Below are 22,174 nucleotides of genomic sequence, written 5' to 3' on the forward strand. Positions count from 1 at the left end.
GAAATTCCAAATGGAAGACACAACTCTCACTAAAACCAGCAAAATGCTACTAAAAGGAAATTTTGTACGTACAGTACAGATTTATTGAGATACTGGTAGAGACATTAAGATTACAATCCACCTTTCTTCTTTGCCATTAATTTCTAACTACTGAGACGGAATTTTCCTGAAGCTTCAGCCATTTGAGAATTGAATTTGATTTTTTTGTGACTTGTTTGTAAAGTGCTTACTTACAACAAAGTTTAGAGGCGCTGTCTTCACATAAGGTGAGAAACTAAGTGGGCTTTGTAATGCAGCCAATATCGGGCTACCTCCAGAACCAGCAAGCGATGGGATGGGTGTTGGGAGCACAGGATGGGAAAGCGATGTAGTTTCTTCAGGCTCCACAAAAAAAAACTGAATTCCCCTTGTCTGTACCTCTCTGGTTCTATTACATGTTGATTTGATCTGAACGTTCACGGCTCAAGTTCTGCTCAGCACTCAATGCAAAATGGCTATGGGTTGGGGGAAGTGTGGGAAGGGGGTTGGAACCCTGATTGGCAAATTGAAATCGACATGCCACCTGAAACAGGTACACGCTTCAGGCAATTATCTGGACAAAGACTGGTGCAGGCTATGGCATGTATAAAAATGTTGAAAGAAGAAACAGAAAACGAATCCTTTCATTTAGTGCAGCAAAGTGAATAAAACAGTAAAGTGCTGTCAGGGGAAAGAAACTGTGCTCTCACCCTTGTTGTAAGCAAACTCTTTACTCTAAGATCTATGTTATAAACTCTTCTAGTTTTATTTTATGCATAGTATAATGTCAAAATGTTACCAAATTCAACATGGACATGAGTAACTGTGGTATAATAGAATTTAAAACAACAGCATTCTTAGTTACACCACAACTGTGACCAAAAAAATAGCCATCACCAGCAGACAAACGAACAAACGGAAAACTAAAAGCCAAAACCAAGTAGGCAGGTCTAGCACACCTACAACTTCATAAATGTGTTTATAAACAAAACCCACCTGCTGGAGTTTCTGTGACTCCTCCTGCTCTTTGTCTTTGGGTTTCGATGAAGATGGGGAAGTAGTTAATTTTTTTTCACGGTCACCATGACTTAGCTTAATACTAGTGGATTCCTGTAAAGTTCGTTTTAGTTCATTGATATTGGCTTGATGCTTCAACAGTACATCTTCTGATTTGTCCAGGAACTTTAGTACAATTAAAAAAGAAAGATAAACGTTGTGTTAGACATAACAACATTGTTTATCAGTGATGTTTAAACCAGAGGGAAGAAGTAACCACAAATCCATTTCTTAACATATTTGCCTGAAATGCCTCCACATTGAATTAGTGAAGGTGTTAATCACTTAAAATAAATGGATTGACACTAAGTAAATAGCAGTAAAGATAAGAATTCCAGACAAATGAGATGACAGCTGCTCACTTTAGGATCTTAGAAAAAGGTGACTGATTGTTAATCAGTTTTTCTTGTGGTAAATATTTTGTTCAAATACAAAACATCATTTAGTTTAAATATATATATGACCTGATTTCCTTACAAAATATATGTTGTTAATGTATCCTCACCAAATGCGACGAACAGTGCTTATCCAGGAATTACTTTGTAATTATTCCAATTATTTCAATCTCATGTTGGGATGGTCCTAAAAATTGTAAGTAATTTGTCAAATAAATATGTTTTCCTTTTTACTTGGTATACTCCTTGATGTTAATACTTGATATGCACATCAATCTTGTTAATATACAAGTATGATTCTGTGTAAATAATCTATGATATCAAGGAACGTTTAAGATGTCTTACGTATATGTAAGTGTGTTAATTCTGCGGTAGTTGAAGTACAAACGTGAGTATTAAAATATATTTAGCACAAAACTCCTCAACACCCACTTTCCTCTCTGACAGAGATGATAATAATTCCTGCATCAAATATTATACATTCAGCAGAAATTCGAACCATCCTGCCATCAATCAAGACAATGTGCTCCAACATAACCCCACCCCGTTTTCATGTAAAACAAACTTCCACCATATCAAATTACACTTGCACTTTTCCCAGCACCTGATAAACAAGAAAGTACGATTACACAATCTAGAATGTGAATTTTTCAGATAGTCAAAGTTACAGTGCAACTAACTGAAAATGGTATGTTTTTAATGTTGATAAAAGCAGCCCACAGAATGAAGAATTAGCAAACACAAAAGAAATCATGGCACACAACAAGCAGGTAAAAAGCAAGGAATGCCATACTCCAATATATAGTGTCTAGCAAACAAACAATTTCAGTAAAAGATGGCCAATGGTTAAGAATCAATTATTTTCCACAGACAAAGCTTATGTAGCATTTTGGCAGTATTACGGTAACCCATGAAATGTATGTTAGCATATAGGTAGTGTACTGACAACGATGAAGAAAGTATGATTAAGAAAATTATCACCCACTTTCCTGTTCAGTAATGAGACAGATCATTCAGTCTTTTAATCTCTCACATACCAATTTCCAGTTTTGAATTGTAACTCAATATTTCAATGGGAGCAATAAATATTGTGGATCGTGTAGGTGATAAATCTTGAAGGATATATGAGTTGGATCTATCTGATGTTATAGCTATATTTAGTTTGATGAATGACTCTCCATTCAAAAATAAATAGGAACTAGTTGTGTTCTAGCTTGAACAATATTTTAAAACAGGTATGAAAACGTTTCACATAAACTACAGTAAAAACCAGTCCACAGTGGTCCGTACACTACCTCTTGCCTAAGTTTCGGCTCATCTTCATGTTCCATCTGACAGCAAAATTTTAAAAGAAACCAAGTCAATTAAATCCAAAACAAGAACAATCAGAATTGTTGATCCTCATATGAAAAAATGGAACTCACACCTGATCATTTAAAGAAAAGATGCTTAAAACAAAAAGAGTTTGTGCATCAGTAAATAGATTAAAATCAACAAAAACAGAGAGGATGAATTCACATTATAAGTCAAAAAGCAGTCACTGCTTCATAATGACACTTAACAAGTGTAAAGTAAATGTGCAGTCAAGGCCTGAACTGATTCTGCACTAAGAAAAACTCTCTTTTCCAGGGCGTCTCACTCTGGTTCAGTCCAGCACGTCCTTGGATTTGATTTACATATACAACCCAAAAATCACCCTGTATTAACAATTCAGGTGCATAAGCATTTGCATCCCAAATCTATCACTAAGCATGAGATAGCATGAATGAGACAAGATAATTGAGAATGCTTATTAAATACTGTATAGAAGTTGACAGAGTCATAGAAATTTGCTTTTATTGGAAAAGGGATCAACAACTTAGAAGATGTATTTATACCCACATCTTTTGATTTCTGACCTCTTCCACAAACATGGCAAAACAAAGAACATTACTCCTTGGTAAGCAATCTCCCTTTCTTCATTATTAATTTTATTCCACATACCCTGCAGACATTTTCTTAAGCACAGGAAGGAATATACCTCTAACAATGAGCCATTATGAGATTATGGTCCTACTGTTGCAACAAGTGGAACTATCTTCCAAGCCAATACACTTAACGTGAGCCCATCGTGTTAAGTAAAAGATTTTCTTTAATAAATTTAAAAATTACTACTTCATTGCTCTTGAGAAAAACCATGGTGGATAAATTTTCACTTCTTGTGTACTAACATTTATCCAAAGCATTTTGGTCGCAACTAGTTCACAGAGTTCAATAAAAGTGTAAGATTCGTTTACAGGCTAATAACATAACCGACTTTCTGAATGAATGAAAGATAATCTTAGAAATGTTTCATCAAGATTTCAGCGAAGGAGTGCTGAACAGGATTTTCTGTCACCACTAAATCTCAACTGTCAGCTGGATGAGAATTTTAAAAAAAGACCAAACCCTGCTCCCGCTTGACAGTATAGCAGCAAGCAGTGACATTCACCCATATCTGAACGCCCACTGAAGATAACGTTGTTCAGGCCTGCAACTAGATGTCAGATGACAAATTTGAATTTCACTGCTGAATACAGGCATCAAATATATATGCTCCTGAAGGGGCTTAGGTGCTTCAAACTTAGTTTCCAAATCTATGAAATGGAAGATTGTCACTTATAATTAGAAGCTTCCATAGCAGGAAACATCTAATTATAAGTGACAAACGCAATATTGTTACGTTTGACTTTGTTTTAAGATGTAATATATCTAAGTCCTGAAAATAGTTTTGGAATGCATGTTATACATTTGAATGTTGTTTTGGGTTGCATTCTGTTTCCAGAACCAACATTTTCCAAAGTGGTTAACAGACAGTCCACATTAATCGTCAACAATGTATTACAAAAAGCTTACCTCCATTCACCTCCACACACTTAATAATAGTTTCTCTTTGTTTCAGTTAAAATACTCACCTGAGGCTAAGTAATGTGATTAGAGGAATAGCTTTCCAAATCACTTTCATACAGATAAATAAATAAGCACAGAAATGAAAAGTGTGCTCCTTGCAGTTATATGTTAATTCACATTAGATGAATACACATATTGCAGAGGATTTGGGAGCTGGCGAAGATTACAGGGAAAAGGATCAACACCATTTAGGAATTGGAAACCAAGGAGTAGAATTTTCAAATCAAGAGGTTTCTTGACCCAGAGCAAACAGAGCTTCCTGCAGTTTAAGACAGACAGTAGCATCTTGGACAGCTTAAAGTTTACAACAGGGTTGTGTTCAAATAGTGAAATCTAAAAGTAACAATGGCAAGGATGAGGATTGCAACAGCAGAGGTGCTGAAAAAAGGTTGAATATAACTGTAAGTGTATCTCCAAGTCAATTATTGTACTCCAGTTGCAAATAGTCTTGTTTAATCTTAGATAGTTGCCAAAGCGAGGGATGGAGTAGGTAGCTAAGAAATGCCTTCAATCTTCCCAATGCTTAACCAGAGGAAATTTCTGCATATCCAATACTAGATGTTGGAGAAGCATCTTAATAGTTTAGCAACTGCAGAAGAGTGGAAAGAGGTGATAGTCATATAGAGCTGGGTGTTATCAGTGTTTGAGAAAACTAATGCTGTGTTTTTGAGTGCTATCGCTGAGAGGCTGTGCGGGTGGGTGAGGAAAAGGAATGGGCAAGCATAGATGCTTGGAGAACACGAGAGATACTACAGCTGGAGCAGGAAACGAAGCAATTGCAAGTGAGATTCTCTGGCCAATTAGATAGTTAAGAATGGAACCAGGTGAAGGCAGTTCCATCAAGCTGGACAGCAATAGCAAGGCGTTGAGGGAAGATGATGTGGATGGAAGTGCCAAAGGCTACAACAAGAAGAATGAAGGAGGAAAGTTTCTCTTTGATACAGATCACATTGTAAAACTGCAATACAGTTTTCATCTATTTAGGAAATGGATCTACAGAGTTTTAGGATAAGCACTGACATTACTGTGGCCTATTGAAACATTTTTTGTTTGTATCTAAAGTATTACTTGATTATCTGGATCGAACAATGCTTGGTAATTGGAGTTGTTGACTGTATTCCACAAAGGCCACGTTGGATCCATAACTACTCCTGTGGCTTCGTCACATATTTTGTTGTGAATTGCTCCTGTGAATTATCTTGTGACATTTCATTACACCAAAGGTGGTATACAAACTATACGGTTTTAACCTCCTGAGGCTCATTATAACCTCATAAGGTCATAACCGCATAAGGCTTTGGATAAGTGGTGGTGGTGTGAGTGAGTGGTTAAATTGTTGAGAAAAACTGAACTAAAACCAGAACCTGACCATTTCTGGTTACAACAGAAATAGCAGAGTGACCTATTTCTCACTCTCAAGAAAGCTAAACAGCCGAGTCTGGGGAGGAGATAAAATAAAGGAGGCAAGTGCTTTTCACATCAGTTGCAAAATTTGGCATACCTGGTTCCTGTGACCAGACACTCACTCACCCTTTGTATCTTTGCCCAAGGGTTCCCATGCCAACTTCCCTTAGTTAGGTGGCGGTTTTTGACTGGTGCAGACTCAATGGGCTGATTGGCCTTTTTCTATGCTGTTGACCTCTGTGAATATGACTCCCTCTCTACAGGCTTCCAAACTCCTCCTAGTGCATCCATTTTCGCCTTACCCCATGACCGTAATGTCAGAATCAGCTTAGTCAGAAGGCGAAAGGTCTTGCTTATTTATGTAATGCATCAAATATACAGGATATTAATAAATGAATGCATGGGCATAGCAATAGCTCTATCAGCAACTGCTACGCAGTTTCTACAGCAGCAGTATCCAGCAGTTATCTATGTGAGATAGCAAACGTAGGCTTGACTAAAAACTTTCCCATATTTAACCTTGAATGCAATTACTTCTCTACAATCGCTGATCGTGCTGTATTCAACTTTTCATAATGTCCTTTCCCATCTCTAACGTTTGATGCTCATTTTACTCGGCATATTAGATAGCAAGCTCTCATCAATCTGCTATGTGTTCCCTTAATCTCTGGCTTCTTGAAGCCATTTGTTATTGACAATTGTTTTGGTCATCAGCAACATCCTCTCTAAGCCTCACAGTCATGTAGCAATCAGAAGTTACCGTGCAGGCCACAGTTCACAAACTGGGCCAATTATCATGTGTGTGCGAGCCCACACAGAAGATATTCATGGCTCCTGCACTTACATGAATCAGCTACAAGCTATGGAAAAATAGGGATATATTGGTATCGTGACATTTTCAAGCAGTTCTAAATCAAACTGCGTCAACACAAAAGAATGCCCTACTATCTCCAAGATTGCATCTTCATTCTCATCTTGGAAAAGCACATTTCTTACAAGTATGAATTGACCATGTCCTTTCCCAGCCAACAGCTTGATTTTTCACGTGAAGCTGCAAATCAGGTTGTGTCATAAGCAATTCTGGATTTCCATAAGAAACTAAGTTTGTTCACCCTGATAATATTTCTTAGCACCACCAAGTATGCTGCCACTATGTCACCAGAATCAGCTAAGTTTGAAAAGTATCCCAGCCAGCAGTCAACTTGAACTGCGTGCAAATCTAAAGTCTTTAATTAAGCTGTCCAATTTCCATCAGGCACAATAGGATAAAATCTTTATTTACAGAAACATGCTACTCTACTAAGCTAGACACTAATCTGTTCTGTAAATCTATATAATCCCACTAAGTACAGTGAACTGTTAACTAATAACAAAATGATTATCTGTACAAAAAATTAACATTTCAACATCATGTACCTTCATTTCCTTAATTTTTGTTGGTGTGGTCACTTCCTCGGTTTTTTCTGACTTCTGGGACGACTTCTTGCTGTCTGACTGTGTTGTGTCTGGAGTCTCTGTCCTTGAAGTCTCGCTTGCATCTTTCGTTGACTCTTTCAAAAGTGCGTCGTGATTTTCCCCGACTGAAGCTGGACGGAAAAACTCTGCAAGTCAGAATATCTGACGTAAAATGTGGCCATTATACTCTAAAACATTCCAGAAAAGCCACAGGCAACTGGAATGAATCTGACAGAAGGGCAATTCAAAGAACAATTATTTGAACAAATAGTTAATAATTGGCTGATAGGTGCCAACTTCAGATCGGGTTCAAATTCTCGGTGCTCCAGGAAGTGAACCAACTTCTAAGGTTCACCTAAAGAAGCTAATCAGAGCTTGTAGGGCTATTTCATGAGTCCACTGCCAAATGTACATAAATTGGGCACAGCTCATGTCTCATACATCCAAATAGGTTGCCAATTCAGAACGAAACTATTCTCGGAGATTTTCTTTCCTCCAAATGTCATGACAATATCAACTGATCTTTGAGAGGCCATTTTCAAATCTTTGAACAATAAAAGCATATTTTACTAAATTTGAGCTTGGGTGAGGAGTGCAAGTATTGTACTTATTCCACCAATGTCTATGCTTCATATTAAAATCAAAAGAACAACACATGACAGGGAGGACAAAACAGTGTAGTACACCTGGTTAAGTAACTTGTAAATGAAAAGTATTCCGTGAATTAGCCCCATTATTCATTAAAAGAAAAATAAAGAGTTTCATTCAGTCACTGGTCAGATCCATGTTACCTTACAGCTGCAACCTGCTCTGCTTACAATACACGCTTTTGCAAAGCAGTATCTGATCAGCTTAGATTCCTTTACTTAAATTGAAAACCCTCATCTTTATTTCCTGTTGGGTTTCTGCAAGGGGGGGTTGGCTTATTATCCATAAAAATCTTTTCACACGTGAGCGTAAAAATAGCAAGTTGCTTCTGAGGTCCTTAGAATAAGACTCCTTGATTCATCTCACTGTTTACATTATTTTTATAGACTCTCAGCGCCAGATGCAGGCAGGATACAAACATACAGGGAGATGCTAGATGGTGTGGGAGAACCTTTGGGTTCCTACAGTCATTTCAGTTCTGAGGGGCTGGGTATGTTTTGCTCCCGTCTCATTTGTGCGTTTGCAGCTTTCATGTGGTCCATGTGCTTAGTAAGGGTCGCCTCACCTACCCAAACGGGGCAACACGGTGGCTCAGTGGTTAGCACTGCAGCCTCATAGCGCCGGGAACCTGGGTTCGATTCCAGCCTTGGGCGACTGTCTGTGCGGAGTTTGCACATTTTCCCCCTGTCTGCGTGGGTTTCCTCTGGATGCTCCGGTATCCTCCCACAATCCAAAGATACAGAATTGGCTGGCCAACAGAAGACAGCGAGTGGTAGTAGAAGGAAAATATTCTGCCTGGAAGTCAGTGGTGAGTGGAGTTCCACAGGGCTCTGTCCTTGGGCCTCTACTGTTTGTAATTTTTATTAATGACTTGGATGAGGGGATTGAAGGATGGGTCAGCAAGTTTGCAGACGACACAAAGGTCGGAGGTGTCGTTGACAGTGTAGAGGGCTGTTGTAGGCTGCAGCGGGACATTGACAGGATGCAGAGATGGGCTGAGAGGTGGCAGATGGAGTTCAACTTGGATAAATGCGAGGTGTTGCATTTTGGAAGGTCGAATTTGAAAGCTGGGTACAGGATTAAGGATAGGATTCTTGGCAGCGTGGAGGAACAGAGGGATCTTGGTGTGCAGATACATAGATCCCTTAAAATGGCCACCCAAGTGGACAGGGTTGTTAAGAAAGCATATGGTGTTTTGGCTTTCATTAACAGGGGGATTGAGTTTAAGAGTCGTGAGATCTTGTTGCAGCTCTATAAAACTTTGGTTAGACCGCACTTGGAATACTGCGTCCAGTTCTGGGCGCCCTATTATAGGAAAGATGTGGATGCTTTGGAGAGGGTTCAGAGGAGGTTTACCAGGATGCTGCCTGGACTGGAGGGCTTATCTTATGAAGAGAGGTTGACTGAGCTCGGTCGCTTTTCATTGGAGAAAAGGAGGAGGAGAGGGGACCTAATTGAGGTATACAAGATAATGAGAGGCATAGATAGAGTTGATAGCCAGAGACTATTTCCCAGGGCAGAAATGGCTAGCACGAGGGGTCATAGTTTTAAGCTGGTTGGTGGAAAGTATAGAGGGGATGTCAGAGGCAGGTTCTTTACACAGAGAGTTGTGAGAGCATGGAATGCGTTGCCAGCAGCAGTTGTGGAAGCAAGGTCATTGGGGTCATTTAAGAGACTGCTGGACATGTATATGGTCACAGAAATTTGAGGGTGCATACATGAGGATCAATGGTCGGCACAACATTGTGGGCTGAAGGGCCTGTTCTGTGCTGTACTGTTCTATGTTCTATGTTCTAACAGCAAGTGACATTCATGAAGGATGAGAGCACAGCAAATGCGCATGGCAATGATGTGTATCATACGCCTGCATTCAATTACCTGTCCCATCCAGTTTAATGGACTTTGTGGCCACTGAAAGTCAACTAATGGAATCATATTTAAATTTTCCGGATTGCTTTTTCATAGCTAACAGGAGACTGGGGGCAAATCTGCTAGCTACCCAGCCATTCTGGAAACGGTTGGTAATCCCAGCTCCATGCCATTTTTTTTTCAGTTTTACAGTGTCAGTAAAAAGATCACTGAAACCCTGCTGAAAATGTGGGGTGGCTTTTTGCAATACTTACTCTCATGTGGAACAACAGCAGTGCTCCTCCCAGCTACACAGTACTGATGCAGGTTAACGTTCCTCCTCCACCTGTCTCACAGCTTCTTTCCTATATAGTTTACCTCACTAGCTTACCTATGGTTGATGCCACATCAGTGCCAGATTTTCTCCAAGGTCGGTACACTGTATTAACAGCTATGGCAATGTGATCTAACCTTTAAATTGCAGTGGGTCTCCAAATGTCTCCGTTTCTGGCATGAGACCAAGTTTTCTTTCATGGCCTCTTCCTGCATAACCAATATTTAATTGACACTACTCAATATTAAGTGCATTTTCAACAATATTTCTATAGCCAAAGCTCTACAATGTCTGGCCTTCTTTAAAACAGATAATAGACAGATAAGCCCGTGGAAGTTTTGAACTGTAGGAAGAGGTTTAATGGAGAATGTTCCATTTTGCAGGGAACATCATACCCGCGGGGAGACCATCCACAGAAGTTAACAACAAATCCTATGGGGAATTTAAAAGAAACTTCTTTGCTCGAAGAATAGCAAGAACATGGAACTTACCACCACAGACTGGTTGAAGCAAATAGTAGAGGTGCATATAAAGTGAGCAAACAGACGAAGGAGGTGGGAACAGTGGATTACAATGACAGACTTAGATGAGGAGGGCTGGGAGGAGACTCAACTGGAACTTAGATGTCAGTATAGATTGGTTAGGTAAATGGCCTGTTTAGGCGCTGCTCATCTGATGTAATATTGTTCAAACAGTAGGATTAAGAGTTGTTGATTAGTCGTGTGTGTTTGACTAAAAGATAAATAAAGCTCAAATTCACAAAGACTCAGGTTTGCAATTTAACCCTAGTCTGCATTTAATTTGTGGAAAAAGTAAAACCTGGTACTTGCATTTTTAAGAGTGAAGCTGACAGTAATTCTAATATAGCAATCACATTGATTCATCGAATTATTGAATATTATAGGATAGAAACAGACCTATGTTTTATCCAAATCTTACTTTCTTGCACATTCAAATTAATATCTTTTTTCAAGCAACTGCCAAATTCTTGCAAAAAGAATTCATGGACACTGGTCGAGTGGCAGACAATTCCATATTCTAGTTATCACCCCCAAGAAAATTTGGTTTCAAATTGTACCTTTTTTTGTTGCTACCTCATTAGTCAGTGTAAAAAGCTATTTTTATTCATAAACTGTCATGTACACAAGGGGAAACTTGACAAGCAATTAAGGAAGAAGACAGCTCAGGATTAAGATGATTGAGTTTCATCATATCTCTCCTCATCTAAATCTATGTTTCAGCACCATTCTTGACATTCAGGCCCAAATGCAGTCCATGTCCTAACACAGCAAGACCGGAACAATAATACCTGGACTGACAAGTGCCAAGTAACATTCACACCCACAGGTGCCAAGCAATAATCTTCGGCAGGAAGAGACAATCTAACCAGCACCTTGTGACATTCAAAGGCTATATCAGTGCATCATCCACTATCAACATCCTGAGGAGTTTCCACCAACCAGACTGAGCTGCTCAAGCCTTATAAATACTTTGAACCTAAGTGCACTTGTGATGGAATACTCCCCATTTGCCTGGAAGCCTGCAGTTCCAACAACACTCAAGAAGCTTGGCACAATCCAGGACAAACCAGCCCACTTGACTGGCACTAAATTCAAAGACTCTCCTGCACTCTACACACATAGCAGCAATGTGTACAAACTACAAAAAGCACTGCATAAGTTCATCAGGGTTCTCAGACAGTACCTTCCAAACCTGCAACTGTTATCAGCTGAAAGGACAAAAGGCAACAAATACATGGGAATACTATATTCTGCAAATTTCTCTTCAAAATCACTCACCAACCACACTCGAAAATTTATTGCCATTCCTACACTTCTGCTTAGTCAAAATCTTGGAACTCCCTCCCGAGCAACATTTAATTCAAAAACGTAACTCACACCACCTTACAGGCAATAAGGGCCGACTCAATTAATAAAGTGAAATCACGGTCTTGAAGATTCTCATTAAGTCACTTCTTCACTTTCTCTGCTCAAGTGAAAAAGCCACAACTTCTACATTCTGTCTACATAATCGTCAGCCCACTTCCCTTTGCATTTCTTTCTTTGATTTGTACAGCCCATTTGACATATCAAACAAGTAATTTAAACTGCTATATATGAACTAATATGAACACGCTGGCTCTGGATATCCCCTACAGAACCATCACTCATACATACTTAAATATTTTATATTTCATTGCTGCACAGTGCTCTTTGAAAAGCAGTCCAAGGGAACAGCACCAATGCAACTTGACCACAGCAATCTGCCGCTAGCATTCATTAGCCTGGCTTAAAAAAATGAGATGCTCTAAGTTTCCTATCCTACAGTCTTAACTTACTGACAGAACCAGCAAGTTTATTTTAGACCTGAGCTAATATAATTTCACATAACAAATGACAGCCTGTGAAAAGTAAGGGCACTTTAACATTACTATGCTCAAATATTATGAAACAATGAATTTATTGTAGGTGCAGCACATTTTATTCAGGCTTGAATCTATAATATTCCCCCACTTTCCAAGATGAGGCATTAACTAGTCATCCTTTTGTGCTTTAGAAAGAGCTATTCACATAAGTCATAGATGGCAGAGTTTAACATTCCCACCAAAAGGACAATCAATGATGTTTAAAGGGTTTTTTTGGAAAGGGTTGTAAAAAAAGGAATGACTTCTTTGAAACTTCTTTGATGCAGAATGCATTATGATTTTTAAATTGAAGTCAACACGCTTTTGAAAAATAAGTGAATTTGATGGATTTGTGAGAAGTTATAAGATTATGGGTATACATTTCAGAATTCTGACATAGTTTAGATGGTATGAATGGCCTCCTATGATGTAAATCTCTAAGTTTAACAAGAGATGTGGAATCAGCAAAAAGGACACCTTACAACAGCCATGGGGGAGGGAGAGGCCAAGAGAGAGAGAGTAGGATATGCAGACAGAGAGAAGAACAAAAGAAGCACTTTGATGTTTCCCAACTATGAGTTGTTTGTGTGTGTAAATGAGCACAATTATTATGAATTTGTATAACCAGAATTACAGCAATGATTTTGCAAGACTGGGAGTTTTCATGTGCTTAGAGCATTATCTATTTAGAAAATTCAGGTGGAAAGCTCAAGTACATTCATGAGCAATCATCTTCAAAAATTATGTGCATTTTGGAATAATTCCTGCAGATTGGCACCTAGCAAATATCACCCCCATTATTCAAGAAAGGAGCAAAGGGGGGAAAACGCTGGGAAATATAAAATCCTAAACCATAAAATGGAACCTTTTATTGTAATAAGATCTGTGTAAAAGACTAGTGAAGTCCTGCTTCAATTGTATAAAACCTCAGTGATATTGTATCTGGAGTACTGTGCATAGCACGGGTTTCCTTATCTCAGGAAGGATATTATTGCCCTGTAAGGAATGCAACAAAGGTTCACCAAACTTGTTCCCAGGATGGTGGGACTGTACTGCGAAGAGAAATTTAGCAAACTGAGTCTGCATTCTCTCCGCTTTCAAAGAATGAGAGATGATCTCAGAACCCTTACAGTGTGGAAACAGGCCTTTTGGTCCAACAAGTCCATACCAAACCCCGACCCATCTTCCTACAACCCTAATCCACACTCCCTGAACACTACAGGCAATTTAGCATGGCCAATCCACCTAACATGCACATCTTTGGACTGTGGGAGAAAACCGGAGCACCCGGAGGAAACCCACGCAGACACAGGGAGAATGTGCAAACCCCACACAGACAAAGACACTAGCCCAAGGCTGGAATCGAACCTGGGTCCCTGGCTAACCACTGTGCCACCCTCATTGAAGCCTACAAAATTTAAATAGGGATAGTCAAAGTAGATGCAAGAAAGATATGTCTCTTAGTTGGGGGAATCTAGAACCCTTTAAAAATAAAGGCAATGCCATTTAGGACAGATATGAAGAGAAATGAGTGGCAAATTTTGGAATTCTCTGTCCCAGAGGCTGTGGAAGTTCCTGTTTAGATTGTATTTATTGTAGACATTGAGAAATTTTGATTACCAAGGGCCTAAAAAGGGCAGGGTTGGGGTGGGGAGGGCATGGTAGCTCAGTGGTTAGCACTACTGCCACACGACACTGGGGACCAAGGTTCAATTCCAACCTTGGGTGACTTTGTAAAGTTTCCACGTTCTCCTGTGTCTGGGTGGGTTTCCTTCCACACTCCAAGAAGATGTGTATGTTAGGTGGATCAGCCATGCTACAATCGCCCATAGCATCCAGGAGTGTGCAGGTTAGGGGGATTAGTCAAAGTAATACAGGTTTAAGGCGATAGGATGGGGGTCTGGTCTGGGTCAGATGCTCTGTAGAGGGTTGGTGTGAACTTGATTGGTCAAATGACCTCTTTCTCCACTGTAGGGGTTTATGATTCTAAGGGGCAATGGGGATAGTGAGACTAAAAGGCGTTGAACTGTTCGATCAGCCATGATCGTTTTGAATGGTGCAGCAGGTGCAATGGGCTAGATATTCTACTCCAGTTCTTAATACTACAATTTTTGAGTATGAAATATTTAAGATAACATCAATATTTCCTTTGTTAGTAATTATTGTTATTAATATTATTGTTAAATTATCAAGTATTGTTAAATTATTGTTACTAATAATGAAGCTCAGACAATTAATCCTAGACTATACAGAGTACCTCTTGCTGTTTATGAAAACCACCGTTTGTGAAGTTACGTTTAACTTCAAATAATAAAACGCTGCACTGCAAGTTATTGCACTACATTCGGCAACACTACAAATGCATACACTTGTTATACTAACAGGGTGAAGAACATAGCACAATAGTCAAATATTTATTTTGGATGTTAAATCAAACTTCTGTAAAATCACAAGTTGTCAGGCCACTGTGGATATTTGATAATAAACAGTTTAAATAACTGATAAAGCTTCAAATGAGAAAATGGTTACTGTCTACACTGTAGTAAATTGTATTACAGCTTTATAAGAGTTTCAGAATAATCAAATTTGTGGCACTCTCAGTGACACCTGTATTTCTGGATCAACATTAACAATTCTTTCTTTCATCACCATTTTTCACTGTGACAAAATCATGATTCTTTATTCAAATATATTTTGCCTCAATGCAAATTTTGTGTCCGATACAGACCTTTCCAGTTTGTGTATCATTTTAACTAAAATGGCTAAAACAGTGGATGGGGCTACATAAAGGAGGTGCTGAAAGTATCATTTCCTTTTGACTTTTACCCCTTCCAACTACTGTGCTGAAATGAATTCTATCTGATCTGTTTTTCATGCCTTTTTTTGTCATTTACTTGCAATTTCCATCTTCATTCATGGCTGGAAAAATCATACTTTAAATGTACCATGTCAAGTCATTTGCACCACTAAACATTACCTGGACATTTTTTAATTGTCTTCAAAAATACTCGATCAGAAACAAAACAATGGCGAATCATTTGAAAGAAAAGTATCATCAAGCATTTAAAGCAAAATGAACTCTTACACCAGAAAATCTAATCTAGCTCAGTGATTCAGAACATAATATCTTTTTGAGTTGATTTTAATTATTTGTACTGCAGCAATTCATGTTTAGGAAGAAGTCCTTTTTAGGGAACAAAAATGCACTTCATAGTTTCCTATTTTACTTCTGTCATGAACAGCGAGGAAGAAAAGGAAAGTGGAATCAAAGCAATGAATGAAAGAAACACACATCGCTCTGGTGCAGGAGGTGGCACAATAGATGTTGTAAGCTTAATGGTTTTCTCATGGGCAAATTTCTCAAATTCACCACCAGTTTATGCAGCACACAGTTGTAGTGTAGACTCAATAGATTTTCTTTATGGCACACTTGATTAATACTGCAGATGGCACAGCCCAAACATCAGATAAAAATCATACCTCCATCTAGACTCCTTGACATTGTATATCTTTTGCTTGAGGAGCGTTCAAAATAGGGTGCAGGCCGATCAATTAAAGCACTAGCTTGTCTTGTTTGAGCCTGCGTACGGCCACTATAACGGAACTTTGAGCCCATTACGAGAAATCCTTTTGGAGGTGGCTCAGGAGACACAAGTCTAAAAGGAAGGTAATGAAAACAATTACTACAAACAAAAACCTTGGGCCATTACTTAAATAACCTGCAAAATTAATTACAAATTACAAATGAAGAAATGTCACAACAACTTGCATCTGTAACAACTAACGCAGACGGAAAATTTCAACACGTTTCAAAGGTGCTGAATCAGGCAAAATCAATAATGAACCAAAGAAACCAATAGGATGACTGAAAGCTGGGTCAAAGTAAACAGAATTGTTATGGAGGTCCTAGGGACCAGGGAGGGGAAGAGATAGAGAAAGCGCGAGAGAGATGGCGAAGCAAATAAATATGTACATTGAATTCCTCAATGATTGCAGGCCAGGGTGCAACATTGGAGATGTAGGGAGGAGTGAAACAGTGGAGAAATTTGTCATTGAAGTTGATACGCTAAAGAATGTAAGGGTAATGAAGGTCAGCAATGGCTGTGGCAAAGTAAGAGTGGGAGTTAAAACAGACATTTCATACAGCATCTTTCACAACCACTCTACTCCTCGAAACATTTTACTGGAAAGTACTTGAGTGTGGGACTGCTCTGGTACTTTAGCAAACTAGGCAGCCAATTTGTGCACAGCAAGATTCCAGAAACAGCAGTGTGGTAATAGCCAGATAACCCGTTTTCTTTTGTGATGTTGGGATCACCATTAAAAAATAATATGATCTCTATCTAAATTGTGCTATGAGTGCTTTAACATCCAACTGAGAGGGCAAATATGGGTTCGTTATGACATCCAAGCTCAAAGTGTAGATAAAATCTAGGCATTCAAATTCTGCTTGATAGAATTTCAGGATGCTGAGAATCTCTCTAGAATAGAGCTTGGAAGACCAGCAAGTGTTGCAAAAGTTGAGTATAATGGTGGTCAGGAGTATCAAGGAGGAATCACACAGAATAATACTCAATGTATATGGTCACTAACAACACTGATGCTGGTTCAGATTTTAAGAACAGCGAGGAAATGATACTGATCAATGCTGCCAACAAACATCTGCCCAGCTCTCTGCCTTCCTTTCTCAATCTTTGTTTCAATCTGCTATTATGTATTTCTCTTCTGAACAGCACTGTGGATATACCATCATCACATTCACTGCAATGATTCAAAATGGCAGCTCATCACCATCTTCTCAAGGGCAGTGGACAATATGTGACTGGTCTAGCCAAAGATGCTCACATCTCTTGAATGAAAATTTAAAAAAAATCTCAAGGGGTCTCCACGCACCTTGCTACTATGTGAAAAGATTCTCAGTCTATCAGCTAGAAAATTAAATGCATTGATTATTTGTCACTTACTTTATAAATACTCCTTTAAAATAAAACAGCAGGGGCATAAAATACTAGATAATTAGGTATTAAACTTAAAAACATCAAAAAGCCTTGTTTTTTAATACAATGGAAAAAAAAAGCCAAAGGAATATAAATCTAAAATTAGTTTTCAAAGACCAAAGAGGTTCACCAAGTCATTCTGACATTTTACACTGTTAAAACCCAGTTAGACTTCATTATTAATTTGTTTTCAGGCTTTATTTTGAAAGAGTAACATTTCAGCACAAAAGACAAAGCTGTTATCGGTTCAGTGATTTGTAATTGATTTAAGTATCCAGAAACCCCAGCAGCATACCCAATGGTAAAGCATAGGGCTGACAACAACCTCTTTTGTAGTTAACTGCACCTGTGTGAACCCAGCAAACAGTGTCATTTTCAGAGCTGTAATGAGGAATACTGACAGTTTCATGTCACTTTTAGTTCTAATTCTAAATTCAGGCCAATTCCATAACCAACTTATTCCAGATGTTTTACTAAACACAAGACCATGAAATGAAAGACAACAAAGTTTGGAGCTGGATGAACACAGCAGGCCAAGCAGCATCTTAGGAGCACAAAAGCTGACATTTCGGGCCTAGACCCTTCATCAGAAAAGGGGGATGGGGAGAGGATTCTGAAATAAACAGGGAGGGGGGGGAGGCGGGCTGAAGATGGATAGAGGAGAAGATAGGTGGAGAGGAGAGTATGGCTGGGGAGGTGGGGAGGGGATAGGTCAGTCCGGGGAGGACGGACAGGTCAAGGGGGCGGGATGAGGTTAGTAGGCAGGAAAATGGAGGTGCAGCTTGAGGTGGGATGTGGGGATAGGTGGGAGGAAGAACAGGTTAGGCAGGCTGGGACGAGCTGGGCTGGTTTTGGGATGCGCTGGGTGGGGGGGTGGCGCGGTGGTGGTGGTGGAGGCTTTGAAGCTTGTGAAATCCACATTGATACCATTGGGCTACAAGGCTCCCAAGCGGAATATGAGTTGCTGTTCCTGCAACCTACGGGTGGCATCATTATGGCACTGCAGGAGGCCCAGGACGGAGATGTTGTCTAAGGAATGGGAGGGGGACGGAAATGGTTTGCGACTGGGAGGTGCAGTTGTTTATTGCGAACCGAGCGGAGGTGTTCTGCAAAGCAGTCCCCAAGCCTCCGCTTGGTTTCCCCAATGTAGAGGAAGCCACACCGGGTACAGCGGATGCAGTGTACCACATTGGCAGATGTGCAGGTGAATATCTGCTTAATACAGAAAGTCTTCTTGGGGCCTGGGATGGGGTTGAGGGAGGAGGCGTGGGGGCAGGTGTAGCACTTCCTGCGGTTGCAGGGGCAAGTGCCGGGTGTGGTGGGGTTGGAGGGCAGTGTGGAGCGGACAAGGGAGTCACAGAGAGAGTGGTCTCTGCTGAAGGCAGACAAGGGTGGGGATGGAAAAATGTCTTTAGTGGTGGGGTTGGATTGTAGATGGCGGAAGTGTTGGAGGATGATGCGTTGTATCCGGAGGTTGGTGGGGTGGTATGTGAAGACTAGGGGGGATTCTCTTTTGGCGATTATTGCGAGGGCGGGATGTGAGGGATGAGATGTGGGAAATGCGGGAGACACGGTCGAGGGTGTTCTCGACCACAGCGGAGGTGAAGTTGTAGCCCTTGAAGAACGAGGACATCTGGGATGTGCGGGAGTGGAATGCCTCATCCTGGGAGCAGATGCGGTGGAGGCAAAGGAATTGGAAATAGGGGATGAAATCTTTGTAGGAAGGTGGGTGGGAGGAAGTGTATTCCAGGTAGCTGTGGAGTCGGTGGGCTTGAAATGGACATCGGTTTGAAGGTGGTTGCCTGAAATGGAGACAAAGGTCCAGGAAGGTGTGGGATTTGTTGGAGATGGTCCAGGTGAACTTGAGGTTGGGGTGGAAGGTGTTGGTGAAGTGGATGAACTGTTCGAGCTCCTCTTGGGAGAATGAGGCAGTGCCGAAACAGTCATTAATGTAATGGAGGAAGAGGGGTTTTGGGCCAGTGTAGGTACGAAAGAGGGACTGTTCCACATAACCTACAAAGAGGCAGGCATAGCTTGGGCCCATGGCCACCCCCTTAGTCTGTAGGAAGTGGGAACGTCCGGATACAACGCATCATCCTACAACACTTCCGCTATCTACAATCCGACCCCACCACCAAAGACATTTTTCCCCACCCCAGCCTTGTCTGCCTTCCGGAGAGACCACTCTCTCCGCGACTTCCGTGTCCACTCCACACTCCCCTCCAACCCCACCACACCCGGCACTCTCCCCTGCAACCGCAGGAAGTGCTACACCTGCCCCCACACCTTCTCCCTCACCCCCATCCCTGGCCCCAAGATGACTTTCCACATCAAGCAGATGTTCATCTGCACATCCGCCAATGTGGTACACTGCATCCGCTGTACACGGTGTGGCTTCCTCTACATTGGGGAAACCAGGCAGAGGCTTGGGGGCCGCTTTGCGGAACACCTACGCTCGGTTCGCAGTAAACAACTGCACCTCCCAGTCGCGAAACACTTCAACTCCCCCTCCCATTCCTTAGATGACATTTCCATCCTGGGGCTCCTGCAGTGCCATAATAATGGCACCCGTAGGTTGCAGGAACAGCAACTCATATTCCACTTGGGAACCCTGCAGCCCAATGGTATCAATGTGGATTTCACAAGCTTCAAAGTCTCCCCTCCCCCCACTGCATCCCAAAAACCAGCCCAGCTCGTCCCAGCCTGCCTAACCTGTTCTTCCTCTCACCTATCCCCTCCTCCCACCTCAAGCTGCACCTCCATTTCCTACCTACTAACCTCATCCCACTCCCATGACCTGTCCGTCCTCCCTGGACTGACCTATCAACTCCCCACCTATACTCTCCTCTCCACCTATCTTCTCCTCTATCCATCTTCAGTCCGCCTCCCCCTCTCTCCCTACTTATTTCAGAATCCTCTCCCCATCCCCCTTTTCTGATGAAGGGTTTAGGCCCGAAACGCCAGCTTTTGTGCACCTAAGATGCTGCTTGGCCTGCTGTGTTCATCCAGCTTCACACTTTGTTATCTTGGATTCTCCAGCATCTGCAGTTCCTGTTATCTCTAACCATGAAGTGTTTCCTCAGTTTAGTAACTTTGCATTGTCTGTCTGCAGCTTTCCAATAATGTCTCTTGGCTACTGCTGGCCATAAGTGATATTATTATTAGTCATCAAATCTCCCCTGGTGGGCATATTTTTCTAAAATCCAACGTTGTGTCTGATTGCATCTAATTGTAATTCTAACTTTTTGCTTAAAAGAAAAACTAGCTTTTTTCTGCTGAGATCGATGCGCCTACAAGCAATTCCATTCTCATTTATCTGTGAAAATGTTCCTTAATCCTCACCGTGTTTGCTTTATTAACAATTATTTATAATTGTTCATGTTGGCTGAAAATATTGTTGTCTTCTTCATTGCAGCCTACATAAAAATACATAAGGATGAAGTAGGCTGCCTTGTCCCCACACTGAACCACAATAAGTAAACAAATTCCTCATTCATACAAGCTTCCTGTAGGAAGCCAATAATGGGATTGACTCCGGCCGTAAGCTTAAAACCTCCATTCCCCACTTGATCTCTGAACAGATGAGTAGGCTTGAGATAGGAGTGGATGTAGAACACAGGGAACATCAAGAGAACAAAAGTCAGAGAAAGAAAAATTGAATTATATCTTAGTGGAGGGGTAATAAGCAACAAAAAAGAACAGCAAACAAGTTGAATCACACAATCTTTCCAATCTTCAGTTAAATAGACACAGCAAGGGTTGTCATTACATAAATCAGTGCAGTGCAAATAAGCACTAGAGTGTCACTGGTCTTGCAAAGTGCACTTGTGGTATCTATCATACCACTGATCCAACACATTTTCATGTGCAATTCATTCATCATCCTCATGTTTACCATAATGTTGTCGGCTCAATGATTAGCACTGCTGCCTCACAGCGCCAGGAACCCAGGTTCGATTCCACTCTCTGCTACTGTCTGTGTGGAGTTTGCACATTTTCCCTGTGTCAGCGTGGGTTTCCTCTGGGTGCTCCAGTTTCCTCCCGCAGATGTGCAGGCTAGGTGGATTGGACATGCTAAATTGCCAATGGTGTTCAGGGATGTGTAGATCAGGGGTGTTATGGGGGCTGGGCCTAGGTGGGATGCTCTGAGGGTTGGTGTGGACTTTTTGGGCTGAAGGGCCTGCTTCCACACTGTAGGGACTCTATGATCTATGATCTGTGCCATCTGTTGATAGTGAGATTAAGAAACAGTGTTGTTGGAGGGAGAGATATTTGAGAGAGTTCTCTGCAGCTGGGAGTAAGAATCCAGACAGCTGCGCTGCCAGGATTTAGGACATCTGCTCTGGGGTGGAGAGGAAGTAGACATGAGAAGTGGAGCATGCAGTGGTCATGGACCACATATACACCAACAAATTGGGGAGAACTGACATAAAGGTTCTGCATCAGTAATATGAACAGCTAAGGGCTACAGTAAAAAGCAGAAACTCAATACTAATAAGCATTAGTTAGAGTCATAGGTTCACACACCATGGAAGCAGATCCTTCAGTTCAACTAGTCAATACCAACCATGTCCCCAAACTATTCCAACCTGCCTGCATTTGGCCCATATCTCTCTAAACCTTTCTTGTCCATGTACTTATGGCTAAATGCCTTTTATAAGTTGTAACTGTACCTGCATCCAGCACT

At 40.9% G+C, this 22,174-nt stretch overlaps 1 protein-coding gene across 12 annotated transcripts in view; it reads right to left on the bottom strand.

Annotated features, from left to right (window-relative positions):
* The window catches only part of LOC125461522 (band 4.1-like protein 1), a 279,674-nt gene that overhangs the window by 20,841 nt on the left and 236,659 nt on the right, over positions 1 to 22,174 (bottom strand). For 10 of the 12 annotated variants that reach the window (XM_048550411.2, XM_048550412.2, XM_048550414.2 and 7 more), the window contains exons 11-14: positions 15,971 to 16,146; positions 7,218 to 7,402; positions 2,765 to 2,800; positions 1,015 to 1,200 (exon numbers count right to left, since the gene is read on the bottom strand). In XM_048550411.2, the coding sequence (XP_048406368.2) occupies positions 1,015 to 1,200; positions 2,765 to 2,800; positions 7,218 to 7,402; positions 15,971 to 16,146 (583 nt within the window). The remainder of the gene's footprint in view (positions 1 to 1,014; positions 1,201 to 2,764; positions 2,801 to 7,217; positions 7,403 to 15,970; positions 16,147 to 22,174) is intronic. The other 2 variants (XM_048550413.2, XM_048550415.2) reach the window with 2 other exon arrangements.

This window comes from Stegostoma tigrinum, chromosome 19, assembly GCF_030684315.1.
Source record: "Stegostoma tigrinum isolate sSteTig4 chromosome 19, sSteTig4.hap1, whole genome shotgun sequence".
Lineage (NCBI taxonomy): Eukaryota > Metazoa > Chordata > Chondrichthyes > Orectolobiformes > Stegostomatidae > Stegostoma > Stegostoma tigrinum.